This window comes from Neodiprion pinetum, chromosome 3, assembly GCF_021155775.2.
Source record: "Neodiprion pinetum isolate iyNeoPine1 chromosome 3, iyNeoPine1.2, whole genome shotgun sequence".
NCBI lineage: Eukaryota > Metazoa > Arthropoda > Insecta > Hymenoptera > Diprionidae > Neodiprion > Neodiprion pinetum.
The window spans coordinates 43,379,882-43,395,228 of NC_060234.1; the positions used below are offsets into that span (position 1 = coordinate 43,379,882).

General features: G+C 45.4%; 1 protein-coding gene across 1 annotated transcript; it reads right to left on the reverse strand.

Moving 5' to 3' along the window:
* Positions 1-1,018: 1,018 nt before the first annotated feature.
* LOC124214240 (forkhead box protein fkh-2) lies at positions 1,019-3,987 on the reverse strand. The gene has a single exon (XM_046616452.1). It carries the CDS (start codon positions 3,482-3,484, stop codon positions 2,156-2,158), a length of 1,329 nt encoding a protein of 442 aa, XP_046472408.1. The 5' UTR covers positions 3,485-3,987; the 3' UTR covers positions 1,019-2,155.
* Between the last annotated feature and the right edge of the window lie 11,360 nt (positions 3,988-15,347).

Below are 15,347 nucleotides of genomic sequence, written 5' to 3' on the forward strand. Positions count from 1 at the left end.
ATCAGCTACATTTGTAGTAAAAAATATACATAGTTCGCATGGGTATTTTTTATATAAAAAACCCTGATGCGTCCCTCTTTTTCTGGAGTTTTGAGTAAAATTTGTTCTTCTTCTTCTCTCCGTGATGTATGGTAAAACACACCACGTCACATCGACCCACGCGCAACTTGGACTTACGGTCCTCCCAAAGTCCTTGGATCGGTGAGTTCCCTGGTGGTTTCCGGGTCGTTTGGCCGCAAATCAGCCGACAGTGAGAGTTTCAGAGGAAAAGCTTCAACGTCCGCCGCAGCTGGAGGGGGTAAATTTAAGGTCAAAGGACGAATTTATGCCTCAACTGGAGTTGCGACTCCATGGCTGAGGCTCCGTCTAGATATAATACCTACCTGTAATGTGTATTCGAATGGTTTATGGTTATGTCGGAAGCAATAAAACGATATTTCTGGAACGTACTGGCTCGGGATACAAAAGTCATTGCGTCTTCGGTGCACCCAAGAAACATTGGCAAGGCCGCACTGGCAGCGTTTTTATTTTCGCGGACAGTTTTTCCAGGTATACAACAGCAATGCCCGGAACCATTAGCATTGAAACTTACGTCCCAAATTCCAACGCCTATGAAGTATTTTGTTTTGACAGCCAGCGGGTTCTGCTTGTTAATTTTATTACGGAAACCCGCATAACTTTTCCTCGACGCAATTTGAAGTGTGGTGATATCTACCTCCCACGTACCTACTTTACTCTTTGTATCAATTAGCTGTATCTGATTCCGAGGTTATGCAGATGGAAGGAAAACTTGGCGAAAAAATCCAGTCCCTTACACTTGTACACGTGTTAAATTAAACGAATGGGTTGGAAATCAGCTATCGAGCTGTATTCAAGAATTTCATTTATGGTTGACTATAATCATGAATCGGTCTATTTATAGGTTTATGATTAACGGTACCGCTCGGCTTACATGGTCATAATTAACGGAGCGGAGGGTTTAGGTGTTTGAAAAATAAGTTGACGAAATTTACAACGGTTATATTAAAAGATTTCGAAGTTTATTTCGTAATCATAGTTTCTCTGTACTTCACTCCTGCATCCTCATTGTGTCCTTATATTCTTCAATATATAATATCACTGCATATATGTACATATTTATAACGAAATTATTAATCTGTTTTGTACAAACAAGGTGTATATATATATATATCAGCGATACATGTATACAGGTATACAGGTATACTACGAATGTATAGTAATTAGAGATTCGACTCTGTGTTACTACGACCTATCGTATACCGAGAATCATATCGTCGCGTGTATAACGCGCAGCGTTAGAATTGCTATGGTGTGTTTAATAAGTACGCCAGTATAAAGAGCTGCACCGTGCATAACGAAGATTGAGGCGCCTATAGCCTAGCGATTCAAGCGACATTGTACGTCAGTATACAATTATACATATATATAATGTGTGCCATGTATATATAATAAACGTGTATTATAACATTTCTTTGTTCTACGTATAAATTATATTTATTCAATTTTTCAGTAGGTATGTACTGCGGTCCAATCTAAGCTGTATATGGGGTATAATTATTCATGTCTATAAGAATCTGTACAGACATATATGTATACCCATTGCATTCGTCTTGCGTATACGATACGTGTATGCACATCGTATACGCAGGCATATATGTATACAATATTGTCGATACAATAGTAATAATAGATTAAGTTGATTTTTGACTATCTACAAGATCTCTCTCTGTCCATATTTACATGTATAATAACATTTAAACCGGAGATCACCGAGTATTTTACTTTTAAATATACAACGAGGTAATATAACTTTTTTATACGTGCAACGTTCTAAATAATATATTTACACAAATTACGCGTGAATTAATACTCTATTGAAGTCAGCGCATCCGTTATCGCGATTTCAGCTAATACCGCAAACGGTTTCGGCCCCCTTCTGACCCTTTCAACCGACATCACCGGTCGTTATATCGCAAAGCATTGCAACTCGCCCCCCTTTACAGTACGTAACACCAACGAAAAAATCATGAAGCCAAATTACCGATTTCAGCACTGCCCCGCCGTCAGAGCTGTTATCGGCTCACTCGGTAGCTTCAAAGAATCGGAAGAATGGCATGCCAGGACGCAGGGCCTGCTAGCGTTGGTGCAACAAGGGGGGCGAGTGCGGGGGATGAGGTTCCGGGCTGCTGTCGGGGGAGCCGGTGGTGGAAGGCGTCTGGCTGAGAGGGGTCGACGTTTGCTGAGGGAGATGATGCCGCTGCTGCTGCTGGTACCGGCGTTGCTGTTGCTGATGCTGCTGATGCTGCTGTTGCTGTTGCTGATGCTGCTGCTGCTGCTGCTGCTGCTGGAGAACGGCCTGTTGCTGCTGGTGCTGTTGATGAGCAGCGAGGCTCCTCAGCGTCGAGTAAAAGTCGTTGTAAGCTCCGGCGGCGGCGGCCGCGGCGGCGGCGGACGTCGCGACGCTAGCCGGCGGCATACTCGCGGGGTGGTAAGCCGACGTCGGGGCCTGGAGCAGTCGTTCCATGGAGAAGGCGCCGTGAGCCGGGGGCGCGGCGGCCGCTGGAAGAGGCTGCGGCTTGCACGGTAGATTCGCGGAGGCGGCCGCCCCCGGCAAAAGGCTCGCAGGGTATCCAGATGGCACGGAGTAGGGCCCGGCCCGGTGGAGGTAGGGCAGCGCGTAGAGCGACGGAGGCCAGGCGGGGGCGACGTAGGGCGAGTGGTTGAGGGCAGGGTAGAGGCCGTTGAGTCCGGTGAGGCCGTTAAGGCCCCCGAGGACGACGCTTCGCTTGAAGGCGGCGAGTCTGGAACGAGACGCGGCGGTCGTTCGTCGCCTGAGTTTCCCGGTCGTCCCGCCTATGAATACGTCTTCGCTGCTCGGGTCCAGCATCCAGTAGTTACCTTTGCCGGGGTCGTCGTAGTGCCGCGGCACCTTGACGAAGCACTTGTTCAGGGAAAGGTTGTGCCTTATCGAGTTCTGCCAGCCCTGCTTGTTGTCGCGGTAGTAGGGGAAGTGCCGCATGATGTACTCGTATATACCGTTCAGGGTAAGCCGCTTCTCCGGACTCTGCCGTATCGCCATCATGATGAGAGCGTTGTAGCTGTACGGCGGCTTCTCCGACTTCTTCTTCTCCTCCGCCTCTCGCGCCTCCTGCTCCTTCCTCGCCCCAGGACCGTTCCCCGGACTACCCCCCGCGTTGCCTCTCGAACAGTCCAACGGCGGCGTGTCGGCGCCGTCGTCGTACCCTGTCACGTCCAGGTCGCTACCCTCGTCCGTGTCCTCCGCGGTAGCATCCTGCACCGGGCTCGAGGACTGGCTCGTCGGCGTGAGGCTCTGCGGCGCCGGGGTCACGGCACAGGCCTCCGGGAGGATGCTGCGTATACTGAAGTTAGATTTCAGGGTGGCCCTGGGGGGCGGCAGCGACACGGTCACCGTGTGCTCCCCGGATCCTTCCATGTTCACCATCTCCTCAACCTCGTGCTTCGTCCCTCCGGCGCACTTTATCAACTGAAGACGTGCAGGGTCTCCGGGCCCGATTCAAACAGTCCGCATCGACACTCGCACACCTTCCGGTACACGTGACTTCGTCGGTCCGGTATTATATACGCGTATAGGTCCTATATTTTCCGTTCATAAAACACTGCTGCCGGTACACTGTTCGGGGCAAACCGAATCGTTATATCGTCCCGTTCATCGAATCACACGAAACAGTAGGCGATTTATCACTCTGCGACATTCCAAAAACGCAACGACAAATAAAACCACATCCACGGAGACCGGATCACGTACCGTGCAACCAGTGTCCGATTCCTGTTCTTCTCACTTTTCCTTCAAACTCGTTATATACATACGTACGTATATATACATATATATGTATATATATGTATGGTGCAATCTATCCGACTCTTGACGTTTTCACCTCATGCACGTTGGACGAAGACTGCCGACGACGAGCCAACGGTAGAAGCGTCAACCCGACTCTACAGACGCCCCGGGAATGGTGGGGAGTTATATACCGTTGGATTGGACCGCCTCCTAGGGTTTCGAGCCCGCCCAGGCGCCGAACCGCACCAACTGAGGGATCCTTCAGGCCGACGGACTCCGAGTCGACGCCCTCTTCGTCCTCGCTTGTTTGTGCCCAATGTTTGACATCAAACAATGCAAACAGAAGAGAGGAAAGCAGCCAGCCAGTGGTGGGGATCCTACAGACCCTTCATTCGTTTCTGTCCTGCGCCCAGCGCTTCGGTCCTGCAGGGGGAGGGGGTGTCAGGCCTTTGAGCGTCAACCTCGAGGCGCGCAGACGCGTCCAAGGAAGACAAACAGATCATCAGCCTTTCGACGTTGTTGAATCGCGACAGCGTTTTCCCACCCTCGGCTTTACACACCCTTCGTTCGTCTCCTTTTATCGTGCGCGACTTGCGTGTACGTATATTTGTTCAACGATGTACACGCTTGTACGTACACGTGCAGTTTATTGTCAGGCTTACGAAAGGTTCGCAGGAATTACTTTGGTCTGGATATAATACCACTCAAGAAAGATCACTAACGAGATCGTAAGCGATACCTAATGGTTAACAGACTCCCGATGTTTTTCAAAATTCGGCTTTATAAGATTTGACTTTGGTAAAAAATTCGTCCGTATCGCAGTCACAGTTGATGTTTCGTTCGCCGATTAAAGTCGTGGCACGCCAGTAGGTATCGTCTACTCTCGAAATGTGAATTAATCACAAGTATACTGCTGGAGAAAATCGGTTTATACCACACATTGGAAATCGTTGAAATATCAGTGAAAATTAACTCATTCTAATTCAGAGAGTATAATGTACCTACCTAGGTACAAACGCGAAGCATGCAGAATATAATTGTAAGCGTTTCACTCTTTTTCGTATTGATTTATATTATTGACCAGGTACTCGACGTGCAGCGTGTACGCAGAAACGACGAGTCCTGCGGCTACACGTTGCAGTGTTCGATTCCCATTTCGGTTTGAGCAAAGCTTTCGAATTATTTTTTCCGCTAGAAATTAACCCTGCCGATCTATTTGACTGATAAACTTAATCACTGCACCTATTTTACAAGACGCTTTTTAAAGACAGTACAATTTGCGGGAGTAAGTGACGAAAAATGTTTATTTTATTATCGATTGAATTTTCAGTTGTTCATATAGATTTCTTTTACGTCATTTCTGCGCTAAATGTTGGATCTATTATCGGTTAATCGGTGTTGTATTCGTCACAGCTTATGTTTTTCTGTGATTTGAAAAAAAAAATCATAGGGTAAAGACGAGTAATTAAGAAAATTTGTTAATTTTTTTTGAAACTTTTTCAGGGGTTGTACACTGAGAAAAGAAGGTCCTTGGCTTTATTGGATATCAAGTGATCCAAATATAATATATCCATGGATTTGTATCGTCCTGAGAGCATATTTATTCAAAGCGACAATTTACGCAGTTCTTAATTTAAAAAAATCAGTATTTACGACCAATAAAAAATAATTTAAATAAATTGAGTAGAGATTGAGGGACATAACTCACCGCGAGCTGCTCTTCCGGTTTGATATTTTTATCCAAGCGCTGTATGCTTCGTGTAAAACAAAGTGTCCCTTCACTCAAATATGTTTACAAGGATCAATGGCATATTCTTCCGCTCAAAGAAGTTATGGCATTGTACTGAAAAAACTAAAATCACATCGACTGACCCCGTATTTGGATTAAAAATGTATTTAAATAATTCAATCATTCCTTTGGTATTTGAGTATTATGGGTGTATAAATGTAGTGTAAATATGGCTGTCCCATATTTTTTTTCACTTTTTTTTTCAATACGATATGCATTGTTACTGACTGCCACCAAACAAGTGTAGCAGCGTCGCTTCAAAATAGTTTTTGTAAAACATGGATGGATCAAAACCATAACCCAACGTATCGCATCACTGCAGATAGTTGGCAGATTCGTATGAATCTAGATTAAGGGAATGCGAAGGATTCGAGTATATAAACATCTTTACAGCTACTTTTCAAGCCGAAATTCCTGCCATCTAGTCATTAAGTATTATCAAGTGTATGAATATTAATCGAGAATTCGTAACGCATTACGTGAAATCTTCAAGTACGAAATGAATATCCCTGCGTCAAACGCACCTTACAATTATGGTGAATATCCTTGTCGCAATTATCCGAGCAGCCCTGCGCTTTCATTTATCGGCGTACCTACCTGCTTGTAAAGGTAGGTACAGGGTACACAAGGTGTCGGGGTTAAACCCCAATAATAAGGCCTTGGTCTATATGCGAATGTATTGCCTATTGCAAATTGGATTATGGGCAGAACAATCAGACAGGCGCTAGCCTACAGAGTACACCCACCTTGGGTATAATATGATACCTTTATTGGAGGTACCAACAATTACCATGTAAGGTAATCGATCCATGACTACTTTATTTGCACTCTATACTCTAGAAGTGAGTCCGTGATAGGTATACTTCGTGTACCGTGTTTCCGTGAAAAAAGTGCTCGCCTTATGCGCATCCGTCAAGTCGTTTGAATTTTGTTTGCTGACAGTTACCGCCTGATTGAGGAGTCGACGCAATACCAATCTAACAAAATACTTTACCAAAACTTCGCGCTTCCCTTGCGAACATAACCGCTTCCGAGTTCCTGACAGTCGCGATTGGTAATGTGTCGGCAGCTCAATCAGCCGGTAACTGTCAGCCAATAAAATTCGACCGACGATTTGATGCACGCGCGTAGGTTGCGTACTTTCCTCATGGACACATGGTATACATATGTATATATATATATATATATAACTTTCTATATAAGCATTTCTTATAGATGGTCAATTTGAAGACGCTAATTGACGCAAAAAGAACACGACAGCCACGATTGGTCCACTTTTGTTCAAAATTACGGTAAAATTTGTTTTCACCTGTAGCGACAAATATAATTGGAATATTATAATAAAATTTTGTCGACACTACCTTGCGGAAATTTTTGGCCATGAAAGCGGTGCTGTACGCTGTGTACAATACTGTTCTGTATGTACGGTATGTACCCAAGGTTTGTAACTTGTAAGCCGATTGACCGGACCCTTTGGAGACAATGGATTGTGATTAGTCGGTGACAATTGAAGCCTAAGTCATATTGTAAGTAAATATTGAAATACCTACACCATATTTCACGAGCTCGTTTCTAACAGACAGATATTAAAAGGACGGTAAACCTTTACTCCACGATCATTACTACCTGGAACATTGGTCACTATAGTAATACAAACGTTTTCGCCTGTGAATTCGCGCAGAGTTGTAAACGCAGACTGGCACTGCCATGTCCGCGTTTAACTGCTTGTTCTCATGATAATTATTTGTCGGATTGAATTTGTTTAACATTACCTAAATATGCGTAATCTTTGGAAGAAGATACATTTCAGGGGGACATAGGCGGCGGCTGGAAGATGAAGTTGCTGGAAGACCAAGAATCCGGGGGCAGAGGAGAATGGAGCGTCCTAATTTCAAAGGCACCTATTAGGGGGTTGCATATCGGCATAAGGTTCGGGTCCAGTTTGGCATGCCTTCCGTCGGCCGTGCCGCAAAGACGAGCAAAGCCAAAAGGCACGAGAGAGGGAAAGAGAGATCCTCTTTCGAACGCGGATTGACATCTTTATATGCGGGTTGCCCCCGCCCGGGCCCCCCACCGCGGCAGCGTCGTCACCCTGCGGAGACCCATAGATTTTCCTCGCATCCCCGAAAATACTCATCGCGTGTAACGCTATAGCGGTCGGCTCTGCAGCGAGGGTAACTAGCCCCGCGCAAGATTGAACAAAAAAATTTCTTTGTAAAGAATTTTTTTTTTTTTTTTTTACCGCGTAAAGCAAATACAATGAGGTCAGAATTGAGGGAAAACGTTGATGAATAATTCACACGATCTGTAAATTTTTATTCACAGATCGGTGTACTGATGTACGGATATTTATCATCATATGAGACTTGAGAATCAAAGTGTGATGCAAATATTACAAACTTAACGCTGCTCGTGATAATTTCTCAGAATTCATGACCATTTCTTGACTTTGCCGAAACATTGCGAGAGTCGCGTAATCTTTTTCTTTTAAAACCACAATGTTCGACAAATTTCTATAAATCTCTCTAAAATCTTGTAAAATATAGTCTTTGCAAGAAAATACGAATTTCTATCCGTCATCTGATTTCAAAAATGAATTCCACGATTACAGAACATTGTATAACATTCTTCAAATCAGAGGGTCGCCAAAATCAACACAAATCCCTAATAATCATGATTTGTTTTATTCGTTTTCTAAACTTCTTTCCTCGGCCTTAGTTGAACGAACGGTTCGCCCGTTCCAATCCGTCGCTAGATGTCTGACCGGTGGAGATCTGGTAGGGGTTCGGTGTGTCGAATCGCGGACCCAGGGCGCTCATTACGTCATTATCGGCGGAGCGGGCCAGATTCGCCACACCGCTCAGCGTCTGAGCACCCCATTGTTCAGCCCGCAGAGGAAGCAACGCTGTCCGCGTACGCACGCACAAAACCGTGTTCGTTTTAAACAATACAGACGCACGTGCTCCCAGGCATTCGTACAATATTCTTTGACGGAAAAGGCGTCGTCGTCGTCTTGATCTGCATTCGGCCCTTCTTCTCCGTCTCCAGTTTCTTCTTCGGACTCCGGTACGCAATAACAAGTCTTTGGTTTGGTAAATTTCTTTGAGCGAGTTCCTTTCTTCCATGAATTTCCTGCGGTATCATCAGAATGCAGGTAGGGGAGAGGCGGGCAAAATGGGGCCCGCTAAGGAAAAAATAACGGTAGACTAGTTTCGGCGACGCAATTTTTTTGTCCTTGGCCTGAAAATAGATTCCAAGCGTTATCGACATTTTTTTAAATCCCGTTTTACTTTACAGGGGATCCGTTTTTCCCGCCTGACTTCTACAGGTTTCTCCAAATTTTCGACTCTACCGGTAGTTTCTTTTCCCCGACGGTGTGCAGCCGCCATTGTGTAGCTACGTCTTGACACCCTCGTGGTACTGGTACGGAAATGGGGAGGCTGGTCGACCAGGGTGGACCAACAAACGATGTTATTTGCTCAACAACACGCTGCACCCTGTCAGGGTAGGTATTCCGTTGCGGGGGCCCCTTGGCAGGGCCCGTGTCGAACCCCTGGGATTCACTTTTGATCCACACTGTCATGCACTGGATAGGTGTCCCTATTATATCCCCAAGTGTTGGTAGTGGTGCCACGTTCACCCTGACTTGTTCCAGTTCACGCGATCGGCTTGGAATTGATTGACGATTCCCTGGATGCATGAGCTAGACAATTTTTTGCGATCCGGGTTAATTGCAGTTAGTCGTAGTTGCGGAATTCAACAATAGTCGCACGGCACAATAATAATTATCGGCAAGGTGACTGCAGTTGAAACCAGTAATTTTCGGTTACTGCACTTAATTACGCGGGAGAAAATTACTGTAGTCTAAATATCTCCAGTAATTATTACTTCAGACATCGTTATTGATCAAGTTAGAGGAATCACTCACTGAAAATACCTTGGAGTACATTGACTACGGCAAAGAGCCATCGAGAAAACGAAAGAAATACAGTGATTACGACGAACACTTAAAAATCATCGTTGGTGACTTCGAAAATCGCCAACTTCTCGACTATCTTCGTAGGATTGCACTGCGTAGTATTTCTTTCTCTACGTAACGCGATATTTGAAAATTGATAAATTATCAAATTACTCATTGTCAGGAATCATTTTGTCCGGAATAATTAATTGCGGCTAGCGAAAGAATTTCCCCGGCTAAAATCCCCCCTGTAGCATTTTATATTTTCACCCAGATTTTTATCGAACCGTCAAAATCACACACTTAATCGTCAATTTCGTAAATTTTGATTTAATTTAATTTGATAAAATTAAATTTTCAAAGCTGTGAGATTTTATCAACGGCATATGCAGTTATAGAAATTATTTGAAAATAAATAAATCGTTCAAATTTGTCATTTAAATTTTATGCAGTAATTATCTACCGAGAACATTGCCCCGGACGTTATATTTAAAGGTAATCATTTCCCGAGGACTTCTTTTCCCGGGCGCAAATGTCGGTAATGTCGCCCCTGGGGGTATACGTTTATGGGTGTACGAGGAATGGGAGGTGGTAAAGTGAGTAAAGGTTTTCTAATTCTCACAAAGGCTGAAACGCCTTGTTTAACGGGCAACTCTTTGGGTGAGTAACAACTGACCGCCCTGCACTTTGACCCTCCCTCCCCGAATCTTTTTCAGGTAATTTCCATCGCCCCCTTGAACTGCGGGGGTATCGCTCGCAGGTTGAACTTCAGGCAGGCTTTCGGTAAGTGTGTAGTATGATATTTTGAGAGTGCGGTAGAAAAGCATGCCGAGGATCCAAAATCCAGATTAAATGTGAACGAAGAGTGAAACCGTTACCTGCCGTCCAAGCCAAGTCGCCTGCTATAAGAAACTCCGGAACTGAGAAACGGATTATCCCGGGCTAATCGGTGAACAAAGGCATTTTCTGAGACATTGTTATTACCCGTTCGTCGCGCGCCCTGCGAGGAGGAATTTGCACAAAATTTAAATCCATTTCCGACTGAATTTCATGTCCAACACCCAGAGCAGCTGAAAATTGACAAACCTTTCTGTTAAGGTTCTCACGAAATCGAAGTCAACGATTTAGGGTCAATTTTCTAACACTTCCTAGACTTTGAAGAAGAAAAAGTTTGTCATTCCACGCAAAAGGAAATTGGAATTAAATATCGGAGTGACGATTGTTGTCGTTATTATAATTCTTGTTGCTGCGGTAGGTTAGAAGGCGCATAAATCAGCCTCCTAGCGATCGCGAGATCTCCGCAGATTATCTGCTTTAGTCGACAGGTTACCGTGCTTAACTTTTTAAGTTGACCAAATCGCATTAGAATTTGGAGAAGAAGAATGAAGAACCAGAGTCGAGGCTTCCATGGTGTTTAGAAATAACTGTAGAGAGCTCGCCAAGGGCCGAAGTTATGCTTTGACGGTTCACGTAGGTAAATTTTTGACATTTTGTTCCCGGTAGAAATTCACCCTTCGTTACTCTGCAGCCTGCCGTCTCCTCGCCCTCGATTCAGCCACTTGCGAGCCAGCAGCACTTCACTCTTAGAGAGTTTTTTCAACTTTTCGTCAAAGAATCTCGTGCTGGCATTTCACTAACCCGTTCAGACCTGCACCGGAGATGATCTCCTCCTTTGGACTGGACAGAAAGCCGACAGATTAAACTTCACGCTTTTATCTCACTTCGGTTGCGTTACTTCAACGCTTTGTATACCTGCATATAATCAGTAGACTTGACTTTTCGTCAAATTTTTCTACTCGTATATTTCTGCAGCATGATTGGTAAACAATGCCAAGAAGAACAGTCCTGATACTCACACCTCCGTGTGATACAAAAACGAAGCCTCGCGTGGCGAGAAATTGTCCACGTGGAAGAGGCAAATCGCCAGAAAAAAAATTCGTCGAATAGACGTGCAACACGTTGAGTCGACGTTTGTGGATTGAATATGTAGAATAACCGAGGTAGCGTGGGAAGCAGAGGTTTCCCTGCGGTCCATTTGAATGTCGAGATTTCGCGGAAAACCGGGCAACGCCGTTTCCACTGCAGAGTCTGTTATATACATATATATATATATATATAAAGGCCTCTGTCAAATCCATAAGGGAAATATTATTCTACGCATAGAGGTGGAAAATTTCCGTGCAGGTATCGTGGAAACGGATTCGCCACTCACGGTGTAAAGTAAAAAGTAGGCATGCAGCAGCGGCAGCAGCACTGAAGAGGTTCTATCCGGCCATAACGTGTAGCAGCTTACAGAGCTAGATGCAATCGCGACGCGCAACGCGTTCACATGACCGTAACGTGTGAAGGGCCTTATATTAAACCGTGTCAAAGCGGGGTGTATAAACTTGTATAAAGTAAGAGTTGCCGGTCCGACGGATGAATTGAATTAACCAGTCGTCAGACTAGTTGATTTCGTGTAGCCTCATAGCGATGTGGTTATACATGACTGCGGGCGTCTTTTGTGCGCGCAAAATGTCGTCCAGCCGTCCAACGCGGAGGCTTTTCTGCTGCTGTTGCTGTCTATCCCTGATGCGGTAGTTATTCGCTTTGTCAACAGTCAACGAGACGCACTTAACCAAAGCTTTATACCTCAATAGAATCTATCAAGGTTGATAGTCCCGAGTAGATACCGAGGGCATTGCTTTGATTAGCCAACCTCCTTCACCGTCGCAGCTGATGATGATGGCTCTGATTAGCTCGCCGTAATGACGTGCGTACACGGAGAAACCGTTCTCTGACAATTTCGCTGAAAGGATGCTGCGTGAAGAGACTCCGGTGAATTCCTGCAAATTGGTTGCAAGTTGACAAAAATCGTCCTAAACTAAGTCGGTACTGCGGTTCCACGTCGTTGTACACTCATGATTCAGCATTCGATGTTATGACCGATGCCATATTGGCCGAAATTCGAGTTTCCATTACTCACGGTTATAATCTGTGGTTTTGAGCCCGGAACGATGAGAGCTAGAGGAGAAATCAGCGGTCAACGGAACTGTAGATGGATTTATATCCAACTTTCGGACCTTCCCAGGTGAATTGAGAGCAACGGAATACCTATGAGGATCACCGATCGGGGTTCGGTAATAAAAGTAAGGCCGATATCCGCCCCCGAAGATTTAATTTGCGTGTAACAGTATCGCGGGAGACACTTATAAAGTTACAACAAGGCATACGTGTACGTACCTACCCTCGCACATCCAGCAAAGAAGAGTGTGAGTAGATCAGGGGCGGCTAACGAGTCTCGTAAAAGTCGAAAGCTGGATTAGGAAATCGCGGTTATATCGCTCGCTGGGGACGCGGTTGTGGGGGGCAGATGGCACCACGTGTCCCGGACGGCGTTTCCGTCTGTGTGTGTCCCTAACGAGCTGCTATAAATATTGATACGTCTCCGTCCACCTGGTCTTGCGGGGGTGGAGGGGGCTGATCGCTAGACGAGGTATCGGGGCCTGCGTGGCGGGAAAAAGGACGCGAAGAAGTCCCCCGTGAGGCCGCGGCGTATGTCTCTGATATCGTGTTGCTGCTCGTATCCTTTTATCGGTGTAACCCAATGCCAATTATTCGAGCCTATAAGAGACCCTTGGCAGCTACCTCGCACAGATTTCACCCAAAGAACCAGCGTAGTGACGGACTCCTGAAACGCGAGAGTTGCGGGGTCAGTTTCCTCCGGTTTATACGTGCCTACGCATCCGATATGCGAAAAACGACGCTTCTTGCGTTTCACGAATTTGGCAACATTGGCCGAGGTAAGGAATTGCCGGTGGAACAGCGTCGACCCTCGACACGGGGTCTGCAGTGGAAATCTGTCACTATAGTGGCAGAGGTTGGGAACGAAGAAACAATTTCGCTCGTCTGGATGCAGCAGCGGCAGGAACGCGACGACCTCGTTATACAACAGCAACGCATCTGCACGACGTCGTTACTCGTTACCGTGTTTCACTTCGCATCTGTACGTGATCCGGGTTCATCGGGATCGTTGTGAACCACCTGAGCCCGATTACGTGTACACCCTGGCGGTTCTCCACTCTCGTCGGTACGACGTTCTTCTCCTTTTTGCCTTATCTGTTGCCTTGGCTTGTCACCGAGGTCTGCAAGCAGTTCGCATTTACCGAGGAACCAAGAAGAAGAACGGTTGAGGGTTACGAGTTTTGACCATAAAATGGAAACGGAATTTCAGGTAGCATGGTAAAACCGAACAACCTGCACATAAATTCGGTAACGCGGCTGCATGTGCGTCGTGGCTAAAAGCTTTGCGGTCGCGGTGTGGCCGCAGGGTACGGTGGTGGTACACTAAAATTTCTGACCACCTCATATAACTTGAAAAACTCAACCAATCGAACGCCCAGCAGTACAATTCCGGCTACAGAACCTCGGCCGTCGTTGCTGTTACAGTTGCGTTCATTGCAGTTGGGGAAATATTTACCAGCTACTGCTGTATGTGTTTACCAGGAATCATTTCGAGTCCCTCGATAAGAGCGCACTGCAAAACTTGGTGTCGATTTTTAGACGAAAGCGTAGATTCGAAGTGTCGGCCTCTTTGGGCTAGATTTGGAACCTCCTTTAACCCCCCAGAGGGAGGATTAAGCCTGCTTGCTTCATACACTCATTTAGTGCTGAAAATCGTACCTCACTAATAAAAGTCTAACGATTCTAATTTAAGAATTATATTCCAGATATTCAATAATTTATTACTCTAAGTCGTATTTTTATGTTTATGGTCAGTCACACAAATGCATGGTTTATAACTGTTGTCTAATTCCAGTTCAATGTAATGATGAATTTTGGAATTTTGTATTTATATTAACTTGAAGCGTCGCTCGTTAAAATCTTGTCAAAATGATGTCGAAATAGCCCTTTGTTTATTCATTGCGAACACTTGAACGTCGCTGTATTAATATATCTATACATAGAGGAGGAGCTACAGTTCCATTAGAAGAGTTGTAGATCGAGTGCCGTCGAAATAGGTTCAATCATCTACCGAGAGCGTTGAAACAGGGTTTGTTCTGAAATTTTCAGGAGCCGGAGGGTCAATGCAGAATTCCTAGGTTCACTTCCCTTCAAAGTAGGTCTGTACGAACCTCGGTAGGGTAGGTAACGTGGGCGCCAAATTTCTATTCGGGTTCGTGCGGCTAGAGCTGGTGTGACGGCGATGTATGCTTTCGACGAACTCCCCGAAGAGTTGGGCTAAACTGGGAAATTGGTGAGTATATGTATACAAGCACAAACAGCGTTCCTCCCTGTAGTAGGCGCATGAAACAAAGAGGCCTTATGTGTACATTGTGGCTGGACTTGGGGCGCGTAGATCGACGTGACGTTAAGCAGAAGACTGTATAATTATCCTTGGTGGTTGGAGGAGGTCGTCCGCTGCACTTGTATCGTCTTACACGGACGACGTCTAGACTTCGGATGGAAGAAAAACAGCTAGGAACAATCTAATTCTCGTTTATGACGTGACGCCCTGTAAGATCCCCGTGCACCGCGCTCCCTGGGCGAGACACGGACTTATAAGATTGGTGCAGTTGAGCCAGTGATAATAAATACATGAATAAATGAGTATAAACATATAAGGAGTCGAGATCTTGATTGGGTAATAAATCCTGTAAGCGACTCTCGTTGCAAGGGTGCGCTCTGCAGAGTGTACACACATTAAAATTTCTGGTATATTACAAGGTACGTTACATACTTCCGAGGGTTACACTCTAAATTAACTGGGAAAAACT

Bases quoted from the DNA above. Each gene is read 5' to 3' on its own strand.
- LOC124214240 (XM_046616452.1), bottom strand. From the start codon at position 3,484: ATGGTGAACATGGAAGGATCCGGGGAGCACACGGTGACCGTGTCGCTG.